Source organism: Scheffersomyces amazonensis, assembly GCF_036850825.1.
Source record: "Scheffersomyces amazonensis strain UFMG-HMD-26.3 chromosome Unknown RJT21scaffold_2, whole genome shotgun sequence".
Taxonomy (NCBI): Eukaryota; Fungi; Ascomycota; class Pichiomycetes; order Serinales; family Debaryomycetaceae; genus Scheffersomyces; species Scheffersomyces amazonensis.
Genome location: NW_027042742.1, coordinates 658,918 through 684,989, shown reverse-complemented (window position 1 = coordinate 684,989; position 26,072 = coordinate 658,918). Strand labels below are relative to the sequence as shown.

At 31.7% G+C, this 26,072-nt stretch overlaps 10 protein-coding genes across 10 annotated transcripts; 5 read left to right on the top strand and 5 right to left on the bottom strand. All coding sequences in view use genetic code 12, as the record gives it.

Moving 5' to 3' along the window:
- Positions 1–21: 21 nt before the first annotated feature.
- PRK1 (serine/threonine protein kinase) lies at positions 22–2,321 on the top strand. The gene has a single exon (XM_064883691.1). It carries the CDS (start codon positions 54–56, stop codon positions 2,265–2,267), a length of 2,214 nt encoding a protein of 737 aa, XP_064739262.1. The 5' UTR covers positions 22–53; the 3' UTR covers positions 2,268–2,321.
- A 53-nt stretch (positions 2,322–2,374) lies between these two features.
- HDA1 (histone deacetylase) lies at positions 2,375–4,852 on the bottom strand (the record flags this gene model as incomplete). The annotated part of the gene is made up of 1 exon (XM_064885324.1): positions 2,375–4,852. The coding sequence occupies one exon, from the start codon at positions 4,850–4,852 to the stop codon at positions 2,375–2,377; it is 2,478 nt and encodes an 825-aa protein (XP_064739261.1).
- Positions 4,853–5,459: 607 nt separating this feature from the next.
- RJT21DRAFT_118567 (uncharacterized protein) lies at positions 5,460–6,816 on the top strand. Its single transcript, XM_064881079.1, has one exon. The coding sequence runs from the start codon at positions 5,798–5,800 to the stop codon at positions 6,725–6,727; it is 930 nt and encodes a 309-aa protein (XP_064739260.1). The 5' UTR covers positions 5,460–5,797; the 3' UTR covers positions 6,728–6,816.
- Positions 6,817–7,730, top strand: RJT21DRAFT_118565 (rRNA-binding ribosome biosynthesis protein). The gene has a single exon (XM_064881078.1). It carries the CDS (start codon positions 6,891–6,893, stop codon positions 7,689–7,691), a length of 801 nt encoding a protein of 266 aa, XP_064739259.1. The 5' UTR covers positions 6,817–6,890; the 3' UTR covers positions 7,692–7,730.
- On the bottom strand, positions 7,731–11,043 carry RJT21DRAFT_118563 (uncharacterized protein). Its single transcript, XM_064881077.1, has one exon. It carries the CDS (start codon positions 10,843–10,845, stop codon positions 7,780–7,782), a length of 3,066 nt encoding a protein of 1,021 aa, XP_064739258.1. The 5' UTR covers positions 10,846–11,043; the 3' UTR covers positions 7,731–7,779.
- RJT21DRAFT_118562 (protein kinase) lies at positions 11,023–14,418 on the bottom strand. The gene has a single exon (XM_064881076.1). It carries the CDS (start codon positions 14,122–14,124, stop codon positions 11,173–11,175), a length of 2,952 nt encoding a protein of 983 aa, XP_064739257.1. The 5' UTR covers positions 14,125–14,418; the 3' UTR covers positions 11,023–11,172.
- Positions 14,419–15,987: 1,569 nt separating this feature from the next.
- On the top strand, positions 15,988–17,286 carry RAD51 (recombinase). The gene has a single exon (XM_064881075.1). It carries the CDS (start codon positions 16,047–16,049, stop codon positions 17,097–17,099), a length of 1,053 nt encoding a protein of 350 aa, XP_064739256.1. The 5' UTR covers positions 15,988–16,046; the 3' UTR covers positions 17,100–17,286.
- On the bottom strand, positions 17,282–20,476 carry RJT21DRAFT_118560 (hydantoinase/oxoprolinase family protein). Its single transcript, XM_064881074.1, has one exon. It carries the CDS (start codon positions 20,338–20,340, stop codon positions 17,386–17,388), a length of 2,955 nt encoding a protein of 984 aa, XP_064739255.1. The 5' UTR covers positions 20,341–20,476; the 3' UTR covers positions 17,282–17,385.
- A 390-nt stretch (positions 20,477–20,866) lies between these two features.
- RJT21DRAFT_20151 (nucleobase cation symporter-1 family protein) lies at positions 20,867–22,666 on the top strand. The gene has a single exon (XM_064883690.1). It carries the CDS (start codon positions 20,960–20,962, stop codon positions 22,628–22,630), a length of 1,671 nt encoding a protein of 556 aa, XP_064739254.1. The 5' UTR covers positions 20,867–20,959; the 3' UTR covers positions 22,631–22,666.
- A 390-nt stretch (positions 22,667–23,056) lies between these two features.
- On the bottom strand, positions 23,057–25,267 carry RJT21DRAFT_1899 (uncharacterized protein; the record flags this gene model as incomplete). The annotated part of the gene is made up of 2 exons (XM_064883640.1): positions 23,057–23,537; positions 24,531–25,267. 2 exons carry the CDS (start codon positions 25,265–25,267, stop codon positions 23,057–23,059), a joined length of 1,218 nt encoding a protein of 405 aa, XP_064739253.1.
- Positions 25,268–26,072: the final 805 nt, after the last annotated feature.

Below are 26,072 nucleotides of genomic sequence, written 5' to 3'. Positions count from 1 at the left end.
TCCTCCACTTTAACCCCAACTATAATTAATCAGGACTAATTGCAATTGCAGTCATGCCTGTACCTCCACCCAATGCCTATACCTCCGGTACGAAACTTACGGTAGGATCTCATAATATTTCCATAATTAAATATATATCAGAAGGAGGATTTGCTCACGTTTATACTTGTAATATTGATCCTCCATTTAAAGGATCAACTGTAGCATGTTTAAAGAGAGTTGAAGTACCAAACAAATGGCAATTACGATTACTTAGACAGGAAGTGGATTCCATGAGACGATTAAGAGAAAATCAACATATCGTATCATATATAGATTCTCATGCATCAAGATTAGGTAGTACAAGTACAAGTACTACTACTACTAAACCTAGTTCAACTGATCAGAGATATGAAGTATTCCTTTTAATGGAATATTGTGAAAACAATGGATTAATAGACTATATGAATACTCGATTAGTTAATAAACTTCAAGAACAGGAAATTTTAGATATAGCGTATCAAGTAATTATTGGAGTAGCTATGTGTCATCATTTAACTCCTCCATTACTTCATCGAGATATTAAAATTGAAAATGTTTTAATTGATAGTAAAGGAACTTATAAATTATGTGATTTTGGATCGGCTGTACCTTATATTCCAGCTCCAAGAACTCCTCAAGATGTTCAACAAGTAAGAGATGATATTATGCAACATACAACTCCACAATATCGAGCTCCAGAAATGATTGATTTAACTAAAGGTTTCCCTATCGATGATAAACTGGATATTTGGGCTCTTGGATGTTTTATTTATAAATTATGTTATTATACAACTCCATTTGAACTGCCAAAACAAACTAATTTACAAGATTTAGAAAATCTGATTTTAAATTGTAATCAAACTTTAAGATTTAATGATCAACCAGGTCTGATGTTTTCAAGAAGATTAAAGAATATCATTGCTTGTTGTTTAAGACCTGATCCAAGAAGAAGACCCAATGCTGTTCAATTATTAGGAGAAATTGCTTCAATGAAAGGTGATGTATTACCAAGTGTTATACCTTATAGTGTTAAAGAACAATTACTTCATATGAAAGCTACAGAAAGTGTTGAAAGTAGTAATAAATTATATGAAACATTCGATAGACCTAAAATGTCTAAATCAGCCGAAAATTTACATATTGCTGATCCATTTGCTTCTATTGATAAATCAAGTTTACTTACAACTGATAATAATAATAATAATAATAATAATAACAATGGACAAATCCGTACAAATATAAAGAACATTCCTAGACCTAGATCAACATTTATAACTGATTCAACATCTCGAACTAATGGGAATGGATTTATTAATAATCAAAATAATAATAAATCTACTTCTGCTCTTAAAGATTATGTTCAACGACAATTAGTTGATAATGATGAAAAACTTTCAAATCGGAAAAGTTTGGATGAAGATAATGGAACTTTAAAGTTTTTAAAATCTAAAGAAGAAGAAGCTAATAGATATAATCATAGAAATGATACTGGAGGTAGTTTTAAAGATATTTTAAGAAAAATTAGTACTGGAAATAGTATTAATGGATATCAAAGTGCTAATAATACTGGTAATAATGGTATTGGTAAAAAGAGTAAGATTTCTTCAATTAAGAAAATACTTACAGGGAATTCTCAACGGAAAGTTAGTCAAGATGATAGAAGTATTGAAATTACTCAAGTTCCCGTACAAAAGTTATCTATTCAAAGAAGAATGCAAGATTTATTAAATAATAGTGATGGTACAAGTTCTAATGTTCAAAAGACAGCTAAAGGTTATGGAAGATTTACTGATGATAAAGATTCTGAAGATATAGATGCTATTAATGCTTTACCAACATCTGATAAACATCATCATTATCATCATAAACATAAATCAATATCTCCTCCTGCAGTTCCCTTAAGTTTATCTAGTTCTTCGAATTCTCGAAGTATGGAAAAGATTAGGAAAGTTGTACCACCAATTGAAGGTAAACTGGCAGTTACTCAACTTCCAGTTACTAAACTTCCAGTTACTCAACTTGCAGTAACTAAACCTGTAGTAACTAAACCTTCAGTAACTAAACCTTCAATAATTTCTCCTATTAAAAAGGCTCAAACAGAGAAATTACCACCACCTAAACCTAAAAAGCCTAATTACTTAAAATCAGAAAATTCTAGAAGATTAAGTAATTCTAGTGATTTATCACTACCTGATTTGGATGATTTGGAAAAGCAATTCTCCAAGAGATTCCCTAGTTATGTTTAATTAATTAACTCACGAAATGTTTATTCATATAATCAAGTAAATAATTACAAATAATATTACAATTAGTAGACTAATACTAACTACTAACTACTGTTTATTTGTTAGTGTTAGTTACTACTATCACTACTTGAAAAATCTTCAATGGAGTCAAGGATAAAATCCATACCTTCATCGAATCTTTCATTAATTACATCAAATAATCCATCAACTGATGCCTTTATAACTCTACCGAATTTTCTTCTAGGTCTTTTACTACTATCATCATTTCCATTAACTTCAACATTTCCATTACCTAATCTACTTTGACCATTAGTTCCAATCCAAGCTGGATTTAAACATGAAGTAAATATAACCGAATTTTGATAATACCAATCAACCATGGTTTCATCCATAACTGGTAAAATTGGTTTTAATGATGAACGATTTAAATATACAACTGTACCTTTAACTAATTCTTTAATTTCTTGTGAAGGTCTTTTACCATAAAGATGAAGAATTGATTGATAAGATTCTCCAAATCCAACAAATACAATTTTCTTTAAATTTGTAAAATATGGGAAATAATTATCCCAAACATAAAGTAATAATTCTTGAGAAAATATAGTTGGATTATAATTTGAAGTTGAATTATTTGATGATGAACCTGATGGAATTGATAATGGATAAGACGGTATATTAATATCAATATAACCTAATTTTTCATCTTGACTTTGATTATCATTCTCCTTTTCCTTTTCCTTTTCCTTTTTAATTCGTTCTATTATTTGATATAAAGGATATTCTAATACAATTGAAGAGTTTGGTTCAGTATTACCATTAATTGGATTAATATTAGCCCATAATTCAGGAGGATCATGAATAGTTAATACTATAATAGATGCATCATAAATATCAGGACTAGCAATCATTATATCTTCTAAATGTGATGGTAAATCAGTAGTAAATAATCCATGTTTATCATTATTATCAATAGAATTATTAATTATTGGTAAATTAATAAATGAATAACGATGGAAAAGATCATTATATTGACCAGATCTAATAGGATCTCCAACATTAACAAGTTTATAAGTTTCAGAATTTCCATCCTTTAAATCATAAATATCATCAAATGAATTATGAGGAACTCCATGTTTTAAACAATTCCAATATTTAGATTGAATCTTTATAACTTCATCAATAATTTCAATGGTTTCTAAATGTGGTTGTTTTGATATAGTATCTTCTGGGGGTTCACCAACTAATACTTTAGCAACTCCTAAAGCACTTTTACTTGTTGATTCTAAATTATATCCACCTTCTAATATAACTGCTAATTTCCCCTTGGCAATACCTTTAAGCATATGAGTCATATAACCATAACCTGCTGGAGTTACATGACATGCACCAATAATATCTCCATCAGCTGCATCAAATCCTGAACTTACAATAATTAAATCTGGATTAAATTCATTAATTATTGGTAATATAACTTTATTAAATGCATAAATATAATCTCCATCATGCATTCCATGATTTCTCCAAGGTATATTACAATTAAATCCTTCACCATTACCTTCACCAATTTGATCTAAATTACCATATTTTGTTCCAGGATAAAATTTCCCATTATCATAAACATGAATTGAAATATATAAAACTCTTGGATCATTATAAAATGATTTTTGAGTACCATTACCATGATGAACATCCCAATCAACTATAACAATTTTACGAACAGATTCTGGATAACTTTTTAAAATATTTTTTGCAGCAACTGCAACATTACTAAATAAACAAAATCCTCCTGGAGTATCGGGTTCTGCATGATGACCTGGAGGTCTAACAACTGCAAGAGAATTTTTTACTTTACCTTCAATAACTGCTTTACATGCTTCAATAGTTCCACCACATGATAATTTTGCTGAATAATAAGAATCATTATTAACATAAATAGAATCTCCTTTATCAGTTTCTTCCATTAATTGATCTCTTGTCATTGTTTCGGTTGATTGAATATATTTTAAATGTTCTTCACTATGAACTTCTAAAATTTCTTCGGCTGTAGCTTCTCTTATAGGTATTTTAATCATTAATGGTCCAATTTCATCTATACCTGAAAGGGTTGGATCTTGAATTAATCCTGCTTCAGCTAATTTCTTGTAAATTCTATAAATTCTTCTAGGATCTTCAGGATGAGGATCAATATATTCAAAATATGATGTAAAAATTTTTGCATGATATCTCATTCGAACATCATATACTAATCCAGTTTTTAATGGACTATAAAATAAATGAGGTTTTGTTGGTGGTACTACTACAATCTTATTAGAAGTATTAATTAAGGGACTAACACGACCATTTGATACTGATAAGGAATTTTCATGAGTTTCTAATTTAATCTTCTTTAAATCCGGTTCTTCACTCGCGTGTATTGAATTCTCTTCATGATTATTATGGAGATTATCGTTATCGTTATCGTTATGATTATTATTATTAATATTATTATTATTTTGAGTTTTTGATTGTGATTGTGATTCCTCGGACTTAATTTCACTAGTACTAATTTCTGCCTGGGGAATCTCTGGTTCATTATCATTATCCATCTCGGCTTTCGTGAGATCCAGTTCGGCATTTGCAATGACGTTCAAATCAATTGAATTTGACTCAACTGGTTCAGATTCAGATGATTTTGAATGTGAGTCATCCTCATGACTTGTTCCATTTTCTTGTTCTAAATTATTATGGTTACTATTATTATTATTTGTGGTATTTGTATTATTATTACTACTAGTAGTATTATTATTAACTATGAGATTCTCAGTAGTTGAACCAGCCTTCTCATCTAATGAAGTCAGTAACTTCAGTTCTACACTGTTTTCTCCAGATTCTGACACTGACACAATGGTACTCTCCTCCGCAGACATTTTTCCAACTCTCTAACTAATCCAACAACAACTTCTATGAGTCCTTATGGATTATTATACTCCAGACAAGCTACTAATTATAGTGATAGTTCCAACACACTGAAAATAGATTTTTTTTCCAAGACACACAGACAGAAAAATAAAATAAATACGATAACAGAGACGACATAGCTAAATGCAGTGAGGGTGGGAGACATGCATGTCGTTGAAGCAGAGGATTGTCCGAGCGCTGCGCATACGTTGCCCGATTGGGTATTCAACCATTACGAACGTTCTTTTCTCCTTACATGAATTAAATAAATAGAATACTTAATTTCGAGGGTAAAGTCACGTGTGATTTCCCCCCGAAATAAACATATATAATATATATACTTTTCTACTTTTTTTACTTTTTTTCTTGTACATACTCACAGTGGTGTTGTTCCGTTGTTCAGGCAAGTGCTTTGAGGAATGATGTCAACATCGACTGTTTTACCGACATGCGACATACACAAATGACTTCGTGTTTATGCGAACTAATATAACCTAGACTGACCCCAATACTGTATTATTTACTACTTGTAACTTAGTACTCATTTCTTTATACTATAACTATTCCTGTATTATATTAACACACATATAACTATGTCATTGTTAATACCTCTGGCTCGTGATCGTGTAGATGCCCACGAAGATTTGGACCAAGATGACATCTACTTTCAAAAACTCCTAGAAGTAAGTGATAAACATAATTTTACATGGACATTCGAAACGGTTCCTGGATTTTTTGTCCAGGCCGATCCAGAAAAGGATGACTTATCATTCAGATATACTGAAGAAAACTTTGGTATTACTAAACCATGGTCGGAAATAATTAAAGAAATTGATAATTTAAATAAAAATTCCCTGGATAATATAGAATATAAAGTATTATTTTTAGCCAGACATGGTGAGGGATGGCATAATATAGCTACTGCTAAATATCTGAAACAAGATTGGTTTTCTAAATGGAGATATATTGGAACTGATGGAGAAATAGTTTGGGGACCAGATGCAAATTTAACAACTTTAGGTATAGATCAAGCATTAGAAAATAAACAAGCATGGAATCAACAAATTAAAAATGGTGCACCAATCCCATCAAAATTTTATGTATCACCATTACAAAGATCACTTCGAACATTACAATATACATGGGAACATCAACCTATACCTCGACCAGTTGTTGTTGAACATTTACGAGAAACTATTGGAGTACATCTTTGTCATGAAAGATCTAAAAAATCAGATATACAAAATCAATTCCCAATGGTTGACTTTGAAGAAAATTTCCCAGAACATGATGAATTGGCTAAACAATTCTCAACAAAAAGAGAAGAATTAAATGAACAATTCTTAAGAATTAATCGAGTATTACAAGATATTTTTACTAAGGATAAAGATCATCAATTTATTTCTATTACATCACATGCTGGAACAATTCGAGCATTCATAACTGTAATTGGTCATAGAAAATTTACTATACCAACAGGAGGTATGATACCTATAGTAGTTAAAGCTACTAAGACGTCCTAGTTTGGTAGCGCGCGACTTTTTTCTAATGAGATGATGTATAATTTTTTTTTACGATACATAAATATAGATATTTACATAGAGTTTACTATAGAACTTAACTACAACATAATAGAATAGAATACTTACTTATATACATACATACTCATACACGTATAGATAGAGAATGAGACAAAAAAGAGCTAAGTCATATAGAAAGCAAATGAATGTATACATTCATGCATTCAAATTCAGAGAACCATATCAAGCCATTGTTGATCATGAATTTATAATAGCTTGTGAAAAGGCCACTTACAATTTAAATCGAGGATTAAAGAATACTATTCAAGGAGAAGTAAAACCTATGATAACTCAATGTTGTATGCAAGCATTATATGATAATAAAGATCAACATATAATAGATGTAGCTAAAACATTTGAAAGACGTCGTTGTAATCATCGAGAAGCAATTAATCCATCAAAATGTATAGATTCAATTGTAGATATTAAAGGTGAAAATAAGCATAGATATATTGTGGCAACTCAAGATAAAGATTTAAGAAAAAAATTTAGAAATATTCCTGGTATACCATTAATATTTATGGATAAATCAGTAATGATTTTAGAACCATTATCAAGAGCAAGTGCAAAAAAATATGAAGATATGGAAGCAGGTAAATTAACTCAAGGATTAAATGATTATAAAAATGCTGGTTATATTAATAAGCAAGAAAATAATAATAATGAACCAGAAAAAACTTCAAAGAAAAGAAAAGGTCCTAAAGCCCCTAATCCATTAAGTATGAAGAAAAAGAAAACTAATCCTAATGCTAATCCAAATTCAGATGCAAACAAGTCTGAATCGGAGGGAGAAAAGAAGAAGAGAAGAAGAGCTCATAGGCCAAAGGATGCGTCTAAGAATGATGAATCAGAGGTTACAGAAACTGGTGCTAGTAGTACTAGTAAGTCAGAAGCAGTCACTATATAAGATCTCTATAGCATACACAACCAGCATCATGGATTAATACTTGTAATCTATATTTATATTTATATTTATATGTAATTATATATCTATTCTAAGCTTGCGCCAAATTCTCCTCTTCTTGTAAGACTTCAAAATCATTTCTAGCTACTTGTATAGGAGCAGGCAGAGGCGATTTTTCTGATTTCAATTTACTATCAACTTTTAAGATATAAGTAGCATCATCATCAATTAAACAAAGTTTACAATCAAAAGCTAATGATTTCATTCTTAATATATTCTTAAAAGATTTCATCAATAAGTATAATTGATTTTCATCAGTTGTGGTACAAGTCTTATAATTCTGTTCTGAATAAAATACAAAGGTTGAATCTTTAATCCATTGGAAAGTTGGTTTAACAATTCCTGATTGACTAACCACTTCACTAAGACCATCTTTCAAATCATCAATTACAATACCAAAGAAAACATCTTGAATAACAAGTGCATTAAATGTAGCAGCTTCAATTTCTGCTTGTTTTAATTCAGCTGCTTTATTTCTTTCTCTAATCATATCATCTCTCATTCTAATACATTCTTGAATGGTTAATAAAGGTAATTTTGTATTTCTAGTAATTACAATAAATGTTGAACGTTTAGGTTCTTCATCTTGAGATTCCAGATATAAATTATAAGTATCAGCTAATTCATGAATAAAAGATCTTTGAGGAGAACTCATAGGAGGGAAATGATGAGTTCTCTTAGGAGATTTAATATGATTATCAATTTGAACTTGATAATCTTCAATAAAAGTTCGAATTAAATTTTCAATTCTATTACACCATACACTTTGTCTAATATAAGTTGACATAACTGAATCAGGATATGGAATATCTTCATTCCAAACTTTTGGTAATTCATCTGAAACATCAAATGCTGAACGAAGTTCGGCATCTCGTTTTGCCCGTTCACATTCTTCTGTACATTCAATAATTGTCCCAATTACTGATTGTTCATCTAAACTAGCTCCACAAGGAATTTTTCTTTTAATTAATCCACATTCACAATTAACTTGAACAAGTTCAGGACATTTTCTAGCATCACATTTAATACTTTGACCTGGTTTATTTGCATGACAAATTAATTTACAAGAATGAGGACAATTAATTCTTCTCTTTTCACAAGGAGATTGACAAACGGTAGAACTATTATGAATATCATCAACTGTACATTTACTTGAACATACTCTTAAACATGCATGACCACAAGATTTAAGTTTTTTACAAGCTGTACCACATGATACATTTTCTTGAGAACAAAGTATACCTGGTAAATCTGATTTTAATCCACAATTACATTCCTTTTTAACTAATACAGTACATTTTGGACATGATACAGAATCTTCATGACATTCATGACGTTCTGGTCTATGACCACAAATTGGATGTCTAATACATTGTTCATGACATATAAGTTTAGTACCACATCTAATAGGAGGTTCAATAATAGTTTTACCACAATGACAAATTAATTCTTCATTAGTAGATTCTAAACATACTGGACATGGACCATTATGACATAATGCTTCACAATAATGTTTTCCACAAGGTTTTAATCTATTACATGTTTTAGTACAAATATGAACTGCTTCCATATTCATTACTTCATCATTAAAATTAGATCTAATATTATTTCTAATAGCTTTCTTCTTTTCTCGTTCTCTCTTTAATGCAATTTGTTCAAAAGCACAACATTGCTCACGATGATAATGTTTACGACAATTAAGTAATACCAGACATTTATGATCACATCTTGGTTTATAACCTTGTTGAATAAATTTACAAGGGACTGAGAATTCTCCATGACCACAAGGACATTTAATATCTAAAATATTAAAACATTCACAATCTCCAGGATGACATTTAAGTAAACATTTACATCCACAAGGTAATAATTTATTACATGGTCTATCACATTCAGGAATTGGATCAGTACATTTAGTTCTACCCTTAACATCCACTGGAGTTTGACCACAATAACAAGTAGAAATTTGAGATGGAGATAATTTACAAACTTTAATTGATTCAGGTAATGGTTGACAATCTAATTCTTCAAAATGAATATCACAATCATAATAAAGTATAGTCTTTTCTAAACATTGACCTGATCCAATCCATGATTTACCCTTATTATCATGACATTGTTTAGGATTAATTGTTGAACAATTTAATTCTATATTGTTCTTACCACAATAACATTGTAAGGATAATGATTCATTACAAGGTCCACATAATCCTGAATGACAACCTCTTTGACATGAATGACCAAGTAAACATATAGTTGTATCACATGGTTCATCACATTGCCAACCTTGTTCATAAGGAGTAATTAAACAAGGAAGTTGTCTTTGTTGTTTAGCACAATGACATTTCATTAATGGACCTAAAGCTCCACAAATTGGATGAGAACCAGGATGACATACTGAACTACAACCATGAATACAATCATTATATTGATAACTACAAGTATTTCCACAACTAAATGGTAAAAATGAATTAACTTCAGGATTAGTAACTTTACCACACCAACATTTAAATAATTTAGGTATTTCTTTAGTCGCAACATTACATGATGGACATCTCCATTCTTTACTAGTTTTATTAGTAGAAGACCCTCTAATTGCCCAATCATTAATACATTCTAAATCATAAACTCTATAACAATTAGCACATGACCATACTTGAGAGAATTGATCAATTTCTCCCGTACATACTAAACATGAATATGTTCCATCTTGAATTTCTTTAATAATAGTAGAAGATAAAGTATCATGTGATTGTTCTTCATCATCATATTCATCATAGTCATCCTCATCCTCATCGTCATCTTCTTCTCCAACTTCTTCTTCTTCTTCTTCTTCTGAGCTTTCATTGCTAAGCTCAGGAACTGGCATTTCTAAACCATTAATAGAGGGATGAAGTCTCTCGTTCCCTTCATGTTCGGAACCGGACTCATCATTATCACCGTTAGTATTAATTCCAGTATTAGTATCAGTTTTAGTATTAGGATTAGAATTATTACTATGAATTTCAGTAATTAACTCCGAACTATCACCAATATTTCGCTCTCTTTCGTCACTTTCGGATACCGGTAGTGCTTCTGGATCTCGTGCTTGTTCCATCTCAAGGAATATACTCCTTTAACTAACAGTTAGTATTTAATTTACAAGAAATAGGTGAATAATTAAATTTTTCACTTATTAGTCATTATTCAATTTGATTGCCTAAACGGGATAAACAGTGGTGCCGCACCATATGGGGCTCTTCCTCTCTTTTTTTGCACTCGCTCTTTTAAGTAATATAAACCTTAACAATTATTATTAAATACACACAAGATTAAACTAAACATAAACAATGAAGAATATATAAAAATAGATGATATTATAACATGAAAAACACATTTAAAATGCAAATTTAAAAAAAAAATCATAACTTAAATCTAACCGATTCTAACCGATTCTAACACTTCTTCTTTTAAAGAAATCCATAACTTTCTTTGCCGCACTTGAATCTCGAGATGTTTCGCGCGAAGATGTTGATGTTGAATGATTAGATTTTCTAGATTGGGTTGAAGAATTAGAATGAATTCTCTTTTGATCTTTAGGTGAAGGAGTATTACCAATATTAATATCATTAGATGGTTCTAATACTTTTTTAGAATTAGTTGATGAAGTAGGAGGAGTATTAAGTAATGATACATTAGATGAAGATGAATGATAAGTACTGTAGAATGATAATAAACTAAATCTATTCCGTTTCTTGGCCTCTTTAACTTCTCTATTTTCTTTATTAGATTCTCTTGCCTTAACGGGTGGACCTTGAGATTTAACTACTTCTTTTGGTGGTGTTGATGCTGATGATGGTGATTCTATTACAATTGGTGCTTGGGTTGGTACTGGTGCTGGTACTACAGCTGAAAGTGCTACTGATGCTTGTACATCATCAACTGTTTCCAGAGACTTTTCTTGAACCATTTGAACTGAATTATCTAAATCTTTTTGCTTTTCTGGAACTACTACAGAAACAATGGCTGGAATGGTTTGACCAATATCATTATCAATTTCCTTTTCAGTTTGATCTTTTGTTGGAGAACTTGTTTGAGTATCAAATGATGGTTTTTGATTAATTTGTGGAGTTACAGTAGTTGGCAATTGATCTGTTGTAAAATTAGTTTTAACTGGACTAATCAGTTCAGTTAATTCCAAAGTATCAATCTTATCTTCTAAATAACTTAAGACAGAATTTCTCTTATTATAATCAGGAGATTGCATAGAAGCTATAGTTTCATTACTTAACACGCCATTAACGTGAATATGAGTGACAACTGAATTTCTACGAGATGGATTTGAATTCTTTGGAGATTTACCTAATGGACTAATTGAATCAACATCACCTGAATCAGATTGAGGAATTGATTTAGTAGGAGATGAAGATAAAAATTGAGGAACTGGTAATCCATTGGGGATTTTAATATAATCTAATAACATTGAAGATCCAGAATTACTTGTCATTAAAGATGATGACATTGAAGATGGATGATAAGAAGTTGGTCTTGGTTTTTTAGTTGTATGAGGTAATCTATTAGAATCTCTTGATGAAGGATTTGATGGAGATAATACTGATGAAATTTGTTGAGAATTTAATGCAATAGTTGAATTAGATTCATCAGAATTATAAGTTTGTTTTATTGGACTTTCAACAATAGTAGAAATAGCAGTACCAGTATATGTATTTGATCTTTGAAGATTAACTGAATTAGCAAAATGAGGATGTTTTGAAGTAGTTGGAGGTGGAGTAAATATTGGTTGTTGAAGTGAATCAAATGATGATCTTGAATTATTTTCTTTAACAACAGCTTTAAGAGCAATACTTGCTGATGGATAAGAATTTGAAACTGATGCAGATTTTGTATGACCACGATTTGAAGATTTAGTTGGAGAAACTGATCTAATTGATGCAGTTGCAGCAGAATCTTCACCAGGACCATTTGAAGGTTCTTGTTTTGGTGATGCTACTGCATTAGCTAATGATGAAGAAATAGATGGTGATGAATATAATTGAGTAATACTTGTTGATGAATATGATCTACCATGAGTTCCAACAGTTGAAACTGATGATAAATCATTTGATATAATTAATGCAGATGAATTAGTTCTTTCATTTATCATTGAAAATCTCTTATTTTGATTTAATAATGAAGTTGAACTTGAATTTGATGGTAAAGAATTATTATTATTTGTAGTTGAAGGATTTGATTGATTTTTATGAATTTTATCCCATTCAGGTTGTCTTATAGATAATAAATTGGCATAAGGACTTAACCATGGATGATTTCTTATATCATTCATATTAATTCTCTTTTTAGGTTCTGGTACAATTATTTTTCTTAATAAATCTCTTGCTAATGGTGAAACATATTCAGGAAATGTTAAAGGAGTTTTACAAATATAATGATATAATCTTACAATATCTGAACCATCTTCATTTTCTGGATCATCATCAAATGGTAAATAACCTGATAACATTGCATATAATATAACTCCTAATGACCAAATATCAACTTTTCTACCTTCATAAGGTGATTGAGTTAAAACTAATTCTGGTGCTGCATAACATGGAGATCCACAACTAGTTTTCATATAATCATTTTTATCTTTATTATAAGAATTTACAAATCCAAAATCAGAAATTATAACATTCTTATGTTTATCTAATAATAAATTTTCTAATTTTAAATCACGATGAATTAAACCCTTTGAATGCATATAATCAACTCCACTAACTAATTGAGCAAATAATTTTTTAGCTACATTTTCTTTTAAATATTTATGATGTAAAATATAATCAAATAATTCACCACCTGAAGCATATTCTAATACAATTCCAATATATTTCCCACTTTTCATAACTTCTACAAGATTAACAATATTTGGATGATTTAATAATTTAAGAGAATTTATTTCTCGATGAATTTTAACTTCACTATCTGAATCTTTCATTATAGTTGATCTTTTAATTAATTTAATTGCAACTTGATTTGGTAATTTCCCATCTTTTCTCCAACCTAATTTGACTTTACCAAATTCTCCTTCTCCTAAAGTTGATCCTAGAATATAATTACCAAATCTTACTTCACGATGTACTCGTTTTACCATATTTGGATTCATAGTTGAAGATGAAGATTCTTGTATTTGAGTTTGAGTTTGTGCTTGTGTTTGTATTTGTGTTTGTTGTATTTGTTGTGCTTGAATTTGTCCTTGTCCTTGCCCTTGTATGGGTAAATCGTATGATGTATTGACTGAGCGAGGTATAGACGATGAATTTGAAATTGGATTAGAATTACTAGAAGGGGTGGTCATAGGAAGCACTGCTTCCTGAGATTGTATTATGACTGAAGACATGCTGATTGTAAAAGGAATGAATGATTTAAAGGAGTGAAAGTTGTCAAGTTGGAGGTGGTTGACTCACCGACTATTCGCAGTGTTTTTTTAGGTACTTTTCAATTTGCAACAGTAACTACTTTGTTCAAACTTGAGAAAATTTCAAATTTATGATAATGACAGGTTTCTGTCTGTGTCTGTCTGTCTGGTATATTATTGGTTGATACCACTTTATCAATATAAGAACAAGCCGATGTCTATATATTAAAGAAGAACAAGTGTCTGTAAATTGTGAAATTAGGTAACCAGTTACAGTCAAAATTATTTATTTACAGTTTTCAGTTCGGTTAATGTATTTTTTTTTTTTAAATTTTTTTTTTCTGTGTTTACATTTTGGAGACTTTAGCACGACTACCAACATTCTAGTCCAATTAGGAAATATCATAAACATATTGCCATTGCAACCAAGCGATGTGCTAGCCGGGTATGTGCGAGCTGCAGCCCATTATAATAGATTTGAACTTTGGTATGAAATGGAAATGGAATATGACATTAACATTAATATTAACAATTGAAATCATTACAATGTGTTGCATCACAACGGTATTGTCCTGTCGGAGTGTGTGATATGAGAGTGAGGGTGAGAGTGAGGGTAAAAGTGAAAGGGGTGGAGTGTGTGTATGAACAGGTAGTAGTTGTACATTGCACTTTGTTAATTATAGACTATAGACTATAAATTACGACAAGATTCGCATTTACTTTATCATCTCCCTACTACTACTTCGCAACCAACTTTAGTTGATCACATAATATTTAGTGATCTATATTTACATTTTTATAATTTATCTCCTCTCTTCCGACCCATTTTTTCCGAATACAGTAATTTCTAACGTAAATCAACCTAAAGCTGGAGAAATTTAAATTTTAAATATGTAAGGCACCTGTCATCGGACTGTCTTACTTCCTTTTGTTTTGGTTTCATTTTGTCTATTACATCTACCCCACTAAGGCTGGTTGATAACATATATCACCTCCTTTTTACTTTGTTGTGACCCTATCTCTTCATATGTATTTGTTATTTGATTGTTTCAATCATCTCCTCACATCTTTATGATTTGTTGGTTAATTCTCTCAATAACCACATCTCAAACCAGCCACCTATACTATTCATCATCTTTTACTTTACTTTTATTTTATTTTATATTATATTATTTTATTTCATTTCATTTCATGTGTATTATTTTTCCATCATGATTATTTTATTATCTGTGCAATTAATTACAATTACCTACGTATAATATAGCTTCTATCGCATTTCAATCTATCTATTTTCTTCTTATCTTTAATTATATTGTCCTAAATAATATTCGTATTATATGTGCGTTAATAATTCTACTTTGATCTACTCGATTCTGTGTTTACTAATATATGCCTTCATGTCGCATCATCTGGCTTTAACAAACATCAACTCTGTTTCATGTCAATAATTACATCAGATTCGTGCTCATCGAACACTTCTTTTATGCAAAGAACATCTTAACTCAAATCTTTACTTTTACGTGTCACTACATGGTCACAAAATGTGGTGACTGAATGTGGTAACTAAATGTGGTAATCTATTGTTTCAAAACCATTAATTACTACATGTGTGAAATGGATCAGATCGTTCTTTCGTGGGGTAATTCTTTTTTTTTTTGGGCTTATGGTTGTCAATTGCTGCTGTCGAATAAATACTTGTCATTTGTCTAAATGAGTGTCGCAAAAACCTCAAGTTCAATTTTTTTTGCGACAATCTGCTCTCCCCCAGTCTGGCCTGTATATACAAAATTGTAAACAAATAAACCAAAAAGATTAAATCGCGTCTCTCTATCATTACACGTACAAGTAGTACATTAGTTGGTAGTAATAGTAGTGTAGTAGTTATATATATACCAGGGCATATTATGAGTCAAGGAGATATACAGGAAGAGAATCATCATCTGTCACATTTGGAAGAAGATGATGATGAAATTGGAGGACCCTTATTAATAGAAAGATTAGAAGGTAATGGGATTTCATTAAGTGATATTAAAAAATTAAAGGCTGATGGTTTTCATACTATTGAAAGTATTGCTTATACTCCTAAAAGAAAACTTACTGAAGTTAAAGGTATAAGTGAAGCTAAAGCAGAAAAAATATCTCTTGAAGCAGCTAAATTAGTTCCTTTAGGATTTACAACTGCAAGTGAATTTCATTCAAGAAGATCAGAATTAATATGTCTTACAACTGGTTCAAAACAATTAGATACATTATTAGGTGGAGGAATTGAAACTGGTTCAATTACTGAAGTCTTTGGAGAATTCAGAACTGGTAAATCTCAATTATGTCATACTTTAGCTGTTACTTGTCAATTACCAATTGATATGGGAGGTGGTGAAGGTAAATGTCTTTATATTGATACTGAAGGTACTTTTAGACCTAATAGATTAGTATCAATTGCTCAAAGATATGGTCTTGTTCCTGGTGATTGTTTAGATAATGTTGCCTATGCAAGAGCTTATAATGCAGAACATCAATTACAATTACTTAGTCTTGCAGCTCAAATGATGGCTGAATCAAGATTTTCTCTTTTAATTGTCGATTCAATCATGTCTCTTTATAGAACAGATTATGCTGGAAGAGGTGAATTAAGTGCTAGACAAACTCATGTTGCTAAATTCATGAGAACTTTACAAAGGTTAGCTGATGAATTTGGTATTGCTGTGGTTATAACCAATCAAGTTGTAGCTCAAGTAGATGGAATGTCATCAATGTATAATCCAGATCCTAAAAAGCCAATTGGTGGTAATATTATTGCTCATAGTTCAACAACAAGATTATCATTTAAAAAGGGTAGAGCTGAAACTAGAATTTGTAAAATTTATGATAGTCCTTGCTTACCAGAAAGTGAATGTGTATTTGCTATTTATGAAGATGGTATTGGTGATCCTCGTGTTGAAGATGATAGTGAAAAATAATTTGTTTCTATACAATAACATATTCAGCATTTCCAGCATGCTGCTTTTGTTCCTGGAAATGGATACAGCAGCAATAATATCGGTAAAAAGTTCAGTTCTGCCCATTCTATGCTTATTACAGTAGCAAAGAAATATTACAGTATTTATATAACCATATTCATGTATCAATAAAATATATGTCCGCCCTTTGTTTATTAAATTCTGATATTTAAACATACATTTAAAAGACCAATTCAATATAGTTTATTTGTAAAAGTTACACTTCTATAAAATTCTAAATAAGCAACTATGACAAATGGTACTCATCAATAACGGAAACTGGTTCAACATATTTGCCTACGGGTTTGTATTCAACATCATTGAATCCAAAGGCTTTGGTACCTCCGATATCAAGTGCTTTTTGAGTACTGGTCCACTTGTCACTTGGAGAAATACCAAGAACAAAAACCATTAACCCATATTTATAATCTGGAGTTCCAACAGCTTCACCAGTATCAACTTCATTGACGGTAATTAAATCAGGAACTGAACAAACAATTTCTCCTGAATCATTTTTATCTTGTCTAATACTACAGTAAATATTTTCATTCTTAAATGGAATAACCATTTGACGCTTAGAAGGAGAATCTTCTTCTATAACAACTTCACCGTAAACATGACCCTTGTATAATTTCCTACTAACATCAATAATTTTACCTGTGAATAAATATTTACCAACTTGAGGACCACCTACTGAATCAATAATCCTAGAAGGTAAGTTCTCAATATCTAATTCTTGTTTAGCCAATGCGACAGCCTTTCCAATTCTCCAAGCTAATGATATTGATTTATGAACTGTGCCGGCAATGATTTGTGCTTCAGTCATTGGTGATGAAACTTTTCCAACATGAGTACCTAATTCAGTCAAAGAAACTCTAACAACTTTTTCTAATATAACACTACTTGCAGTTTCACTAATAATCATAGTATTACCATTACCATTACTGATAACGGCGGGACTATACTTGAAATTCTCTAAACATGCATTGGCTGTTGTTTGCCATAACGTTGGATAAGCTCTTCCCATTAAATCACAATCAACAACTGGAATATTCAATCTTGATGTTGCAGCAATTTCAAAAGCAGTAAACCCATTACCACCACCAATTTCCAATGGATAAACTAATTCAGGAGTTTTACCAATGAACTTGCTTAAAGAACGAGCAGCATGTACTAACTCTTCACTCTTTAATTGCTCAATTGCAACGGTTGGAGATCCAGCAAACCCTACCGGGATAATAGATCCTTCATCTTTAATGTAATTTTTGATATCTTTGATATCAATTACTTTTAAAATTTCCCCTTGTCTAACTAAGTGACGAATATCAAGGAAAGATGGATAAGGAGTACCACCCCCACCACAACCTAAAATGTAAGTACCAATTCTAAGAAATTCTAAATCGATTTCATTGATAATCCATTCTCTTTTGTCATTGACCGTGGGCTTATATTGGTTAATATCAATATTTTCAATTGAGAAATCTTCAGCAGCTTCAGTCACATCTTTTAATACTTCACCACCAGATTCGACTATGGTGCTCTTTGTAGCGTCATCGAAATTGAATGCTTTTTGAAGTTTTGAAAAGTCAACATCACCAACTACTTTGACATGAAATTCATAAGTATTTGGAACATAGGGAACAGGATCATGAGACAATTCAACAACTGTGATTGAAGATTTTAATGCACCTCTTTGAATTGCTTGACTTCTAGCTTCTTCTATACATTTCTCAAGGAAATCTTCCTTAGACATTGAATCAGGAGGTAATAACTTAATAGTATGAACTGATCCTGAGATCTTTGACATTGCAGCACCAATCGCATTAGCAACATTGTAAAAGGGAGGACGCAATACTTTCAGAGCTCCTTCAAGTGCATTTGGTACAATGAAAGAACCACCTCCAACTAATAATACTGGTAAAGGATCTGGTGAAGTTCTCATACGATCGATAACTTTCTCTAACTTATGGGTAACTTCTTTGGTAAAGTTTTCCATAATTGAATGGTCAAATGTTTTATCTACTAAGTTGAAATTACCAATTTTAACATCATCATAGATACTACCATTAAAAGCGATAGTTACATCAGTGGCAGTAACTGTGTCACCTCCACAGATGATAGATCTTTTGAGTATTTCATTACCAACACTATCAGGGCCAACAGATACTTCTTCATTTGAAATTCTAACAATAGACCCACCACCAAGACCGATACTTTCAACATGGGGCATGGAAAAGTTCATTCTTACTCCACCAACCAATGAATGAGAGGCAGCTTGTCTTGGAAATCCCGTGTGTAACAAAATACCTACATCAGTTGTAGTTCCACCAACATCAACTACAATAACCGAAGTATCTTTAAGCTCATCTTCACCCGCACATAAGAAAGAAGCCCCTCTCATAGAATTAGTTGCACCAGATGAAAAGGTACTAATTGGAATTCTCCTAGCAATATGGGAAGATAAAATTGTACCATCGTTTTGCGTTAATAATACCGGACAGGTAAGACCAATTCTTTGAACAGCAGCATTAAAAGATATAATTACTTTCTTAGCAAATCTTAAAATGGCAGCATTCAAAATAGCTGCGTTTTCACGTTCCAAAAATCCCAAGCCAGAAATTTCATACGATTTAACTATTGAAATATCAGGTAAAGCCTTTGCAATAATTTTTTCAACTTCGTCTTCATGATCATTGACCATTGGAGAAAATTGACCAACCAAGACAACTGATTTCAATCTCAATTCCTTAATCTTTTGGCAATGTTCTAAAACCTCAGCCTCATTGATGGGCTGTACCTCATCACCATGTACATAATGACCACCATCAAGGAAACCAATATATCCATTTAAAATACTTTTCAATCCAGAAGGAAAATCAGCAAACGGAGGCGTTGTTCTTGAATATGGACCACATAATCTTAAGACGGCAACCTTATCCAATCTAGCTTTATCCTTTTCAATAACAGCATTAATAAAATGTGTAGTACCAATGGTCACAGCCAAAATTTCTTCCTTTTTAACATTAGGAACTTGTTCAAATAATGATTTAATAGCTGATTCGATACCGTTAGATACATCCGAAGTAGTATTAGATTTATTCCAAGCTAATACACCACGGTTGCTTTCTTTACTTTTAGTAGGGTCTAATAAAACAGAATCTGTATTGGTTCCACCAACATCAATACCTATCAATAAACTCATGATAGTCGTTGATTATTTCTTAAAGATAACTTATTTAGATTAATTCAAATAAAAAATAATTATTAATCAATTAGGGAAATGATATTAGTTTAAAAAGGATTAATTTAAGTTCTATCAACCATTTTAGGTATCTGTCATTTGGTAAGGAATGATTGTTGATCTCTCCATCAGGGAGGGACAATGGAAAATTATATTGTTGTATTAGTAATAAATCAACTCATTTTTCATCTATATACTGGTGGAGAACTCCCGCATTTTGGCTGTTAAATATTTTTGTGTAAAAGCTTATCGCGGCAATTACCCAATAGAGAATTGTATTTACGGTTGCACAATTATTTTTCTGGTGGAGAGGTACCAAATTCGTTTACACTTTTCTGTTTTCTGTTGATAACAAATAGCGGAATTTATGTCTCTTAATATCGTGGTTATACATCCACAGATTATTCTTTTTACTTGAAATAAAGGTGATTATAGATACAGTGGCTCTGATTATAAATTAATTATACATATATATATAGTTTTATATTTCAGGTTCTTATTTCAAAATTTTGTATTTATAGGCTCTGATTAAAATATATAGTTAAAAATAAATTTTGTAATTACTAAACCATTAATAAATATGGCGATTGTTAAATGGCTTCAGGTTAGACCTGAAGGCGAAATAGGTACAGTTGATTTCTTAAGAAATAAAGATTTAATTCCTATGGGTCCTCATAGACGTTTATGGGGGTTTTTCTCATTTGTGAGTTATTGGGCAGTTTCTGAATGTTGTATTTCAACGTGGTCAGGTGCTGCTTCATTGTTATCTATTGGTTTAAATGTGGGAGAAACTATGGGTATAGTTTTAGTCGGAAATTGTATTATTGCATCATTAGCAATCTTCAATTCCGCTCCAGGATATTATTACCATGTTGGATTTACCGTTTCGCAAAGGCTTATTTTCGGTATTAAAGGAAGTTATTTTGGAATCGCAATCAGAACAATTTTAAGTATTGTGTGGTATGCCAGTCAAGCATGGATGGGTGGATTATGTTTGGGTCTAATTTTTAGTTCATGGTCAGAAAGCTACTTGAATATGAAAAATACTTTCCCAGCTTCTGTTAATATGTCTACTAGAGATTTAATTTCTTTCTTAATTTTTCAATTAATTTCCATTCCATTATTATGCGTGAAACCAGAGAAATTAAGTCCATTACTTAAATTCTCATCTGCAGCTACATTTTTTGGAATGCTTGGTACATTTATTTGGCTGATCAGCCACAATGGAGGTGTCGGTCCATTATTCTCGGCAAAATCAACTTTTAGTTCTAGATCAGACCATGCTTGGGCATGGATTTATGGTATAACTTCATGGTATGGATCTTTATCGGCTGGTGTTACAAATCAATGCGATTTCACAAGATTTTCAAGAACTAAATGGATTAGTATTGCACCAACTGTTGTTGGTGTTGTCGCTTTAGGTACAATTGTACCATTATTTGGTATTTTTTCTGCTTCAGCTACTACTGAATTATACGGTGAAGCTATTTGGATGCCAAATAAAATTGCCGAGCAATGGTTAATTGATGATTACAGTCCAAAATCAAGAGCTGGAGCTTTCTTTGCTGGAATTTGTTTTCTTGCATCCCAACTTGCATTAAATTTAATTGGTAATGGTATGGCTGGTGGTATGGATATGGCTGGTTTATTTCCAAAATACATTAATATTAGGAGAGGTGCTATTATAACTTCATTACTTTCTTGGGTCATCCAACCATGGTTATTCTATAATACTTCATCCACTTTTGTTACTGTTATGTCATCTTTTTCTGTTTTCATGTCGCCAATTATTGGAATTCTTGTGTCTGAATTCTGGGTAGTGAGAAAGACAAAATTAAAACTTTCTGATTTATACACTTTCAATCCAGATGGTAATTTTTGGTATTGGAAAGGGGTTAATATTAAAACATTTGTTGTATTTTTTATCGCTTCTACTCCAGGCCTTCCTGGTTTAATTCATGGAGCTAATCCTTCAATTTCAATGAGTACTGGTATACTTAATTATTATCAAGGTAATTGTATGTTTGGATTTGCAATTGCTTTTAGTTTAAATGTTGCTGCAAATTATGTATTCCCTCCTAAGAATATATTTGACATGGATACTGCAGATAAGTTTGACACATACACTGCTGAAGAATGTTCCCAATTGGGACTTACACCATACTCTGAAATAACTCCAGAAAGTGATACTGATATACTGTATGAAAATTTGGTTGTTACTGAAAAGAATATTGTTAAAGAAGAAGTTTAGTTAGGTTATAAAGTCTAATAAGAATTCTAATAGATCGTTTATTTTCTACTCCTTATCATTTAATTATATGTACTATTTTCTTGCTCTCTTTTACTCATCCTTCATATAGAACTGACTGTTTTCTTAAGTATATTTAGGTATTTTGCAGCATTTGTATATATTTTACGCAAAGCTGGAGCAGATTGAAACTTTGATGAGGATTTATGTAACCTGTAGATCAAGATTACCGAAATACGAACACTCCTTTTTATGCATCTGTTCCTCATCCGAAAACATGGGCAAGTTTGACGCTGTGGTACTAGCTTAATTGTGTTGTGTATAGTATAAGGTAATGTTAATAGTGCAGCTCCGAATGGTACCGCTTATATATACCTAATATGTATTCAACATAACTAACAAAACGAGACACTATATACTCTAAATCGATTAAGATATTCTCTGTCTCTTGGATTTCGGCATCATTGAATATCTACCCCCTTGTATGACATCAGGAGCTAGCTGTTCCACTTCACATGCCTTGTATAATCGTATGACATCTTGATCTTGTTCTATCTTATTTGAATTGAAATCCTTTAATCTAGTCGGACTCGGCAATCCAAAATCGATGGTGTAAGCATCCTCATCCTTTTGCGAATAAAAGAACTTCTCTACATGAATTTTGTCAAGGAATTCCAGGCTCTTCTTAAAAAGATCGGGTTCTGACAATGACAAAGTGTCGTTGTCTTTATACCCTATAAGTAAATAAAAACCCTGGAACTGAGTAACTTCCTGCCATTCACAATATCCAAATTGATACAATCGAGGAATGTAATTCTTTTGTCCCAGATTCTTTCCACTGTGGCGTACATCCAACGCTCTATATGCCCTTACTTCAAGTAAAAACATACTTAAAGCAAATCCATATGCACTGAGAAAGGCACGACGAGGTAATATACCTCGCGACGGACTGCGTGACGGATTGTACACCTTCAAAACCAATCGCTTTTTCAAATCGATATTTACACTTTCGGTGATGCATTCCACTACACCAACTTGACAGAAGTATTTGTTCTCTATTTTAACTTCTGGCCTGATATTCGACTGCAAAATATTGAAATCCTTCTCATTGAGTTTAGAACTATATCTGAGAGTCTTTTTTGCCTCATAACAATCCTTTGGTATATTAAGGTAACGATACTGGTTGTGCATATATGCCTTTTTACCCTGTAGCGAGTAGTTATTGAAAGTTGATTCCCATTCCTGTCTCACGAAATCAATTTGCCACTTTCTATTCCTTTCTTTATCTTCTTCGGTCATTTCTAACATTTTGAATAGTTCTTCTAATTTACTTTCATCGTTTCGAGAAACACTTGAAAAATATTGTTTACATAATGCAACCATGAAGGCTTTGACGTTAAATTTCGACTCGAATAAATTGAAGCAATCCATACGGCACTTTAACTGGTATACAGCCCCGTCAATATTATTTTCTCGGTTATATTCAGCATCCTTATCGATTTCTATTATAAGCACACAATACCGGTCTATAGCAAACCCTAATCGTGACTTAAAAGTAATCATCTGATACACTACCTGGTTGAACAAGTCAAGGAAAGTTGTGTTATTTCTTTCATCGTTTCTTTGTTGGAACGCTTTCAATATCCCTGTTGGCTTAATCTCCACTGGTACCTGAAACCGATTATCATCTTTTTCAATAATTAATGCGAAGTCTGCTCTTACCTTAGAAAATACGTAATATTGCAGTGTAGGCCCTTTACTTGGCACCAAACTAGTCACTGGAAATAAAGTGTAGCTTTTCACCATATCTGAAACTATCGCTTCATTTATGTACGTGACTTCGTCTTCAAACCGCATCTTAGGGCTAACTTTCAATAAAAATTGAAAATCAATTATGAGATACCTGAAAATACCATTTATAAATTCCTCATCAAAGTTTTCCACAGGCAGTGGATTGATTTGGAAATGTGTATTGAAGATCGTTGCTTTATTGGTATATTTTGATATTGAACGTACCAGAGCTGATGCTGATACATTTTTGTCATTTTCGGACAATAGTGGTACAGGAAGTGACAAAATAATTGCTGTTTTAAACAAATTCAATACCATGTTCTCCAAAGTCATCTTCCTTTTATATTCAAGTTGCTTCCCTGTTTCATCCAACAATTTAGATGTCCCTAGTTTCAAAAACAGGTAGATAGAATCAAGATCCTTTCGATATTGCAAGCTGGCAACATAATCCCTGTCTAACTTGGAGCTTGGATTCTTCGAGGAAATGACATGATAGTTCGATGCCACGAATGCCATCCTCATTCTGTTACTTTTCAATTTGGAAGCAGCGTCAGTTTCTTTTGGTAATGTTTCAATGAACTGTGACCACGAATTATTTAGGTCTTTTTCTTGTTCGTTGTCTCCAAAAAAGTTGTAATTCCGTGTATTGAGTAAATGATCAATAACAAACCTTGTAGATTTTTGTATTCTTTCTAAATCGATGTAATATTCCGCTGTCTCTTCTTTGGAATCTATGTCAAGCAACTCATCGTCACTTTCAACCTTTTCAGTCTTTCTGGAACTTCCGACAACTACTTTTTCTGAACTGACTACCGCTGTCTTCTGTGGTGGTGATGCTTGTTGGCTCATATCTATTATCAGGCTGTTTCTCCTAGATGTTATTGTACTGAATATAGTATAATATTTGGTCAAAATTGTGCAGAATATACTACCTGTTATAGACCTCTTGCATCTGAATATCAGAAACTATTTTTTAATGGGCTTTAAAATCCGTGCTATAACTGTAACACAATAGTTCAAGCACCTTGTTGTGCATGCATTTGCATATCTGAATCGGTGTAATTGCATGCAGTTTTGTCTAGAGATTCCAAGTCCTTTTTAATGAGTTTTGATTAGAGTTGAATAGTTGTTTTATACGATCCTTACCATTTAATTACTTATTTCTATTTTCTATATTTTAATAATAATTCTGATACCTCTCTAGTATCCCATTTAAAGTTTTAGTTAACTCACTAGTATATTTCCATTTAATTTGTTTTAAATAAATTAAACCATATGCCACTATTCCGATTACTAATTGTTGACGTTTCCAAAATGCTTCTGCCGCATCTGTTAATTCTACTGATTCATCAAGAATTAATGAAATATATTCCATTGAATCTTTCCGTGACATTTGTTCATCAAGCACATCATTTGGCTTCATAGTATATTTGAAATATGATAATTCAAATGGGCCACGCTTTTGTAATCCATCAGGACAATCTCTCTTTATCTCAAAACTCCATATCACTAAACATGATATAAATAATGTCCAAGGAATATGAGGAATTGAAGATATTACAGAACTATCACTACTCAATAAAATTCTTATGAAACTTGAAGCAGCATTAACAGATTGTATTCCATTATTAGACCGAGCCCATGACTCAATTAA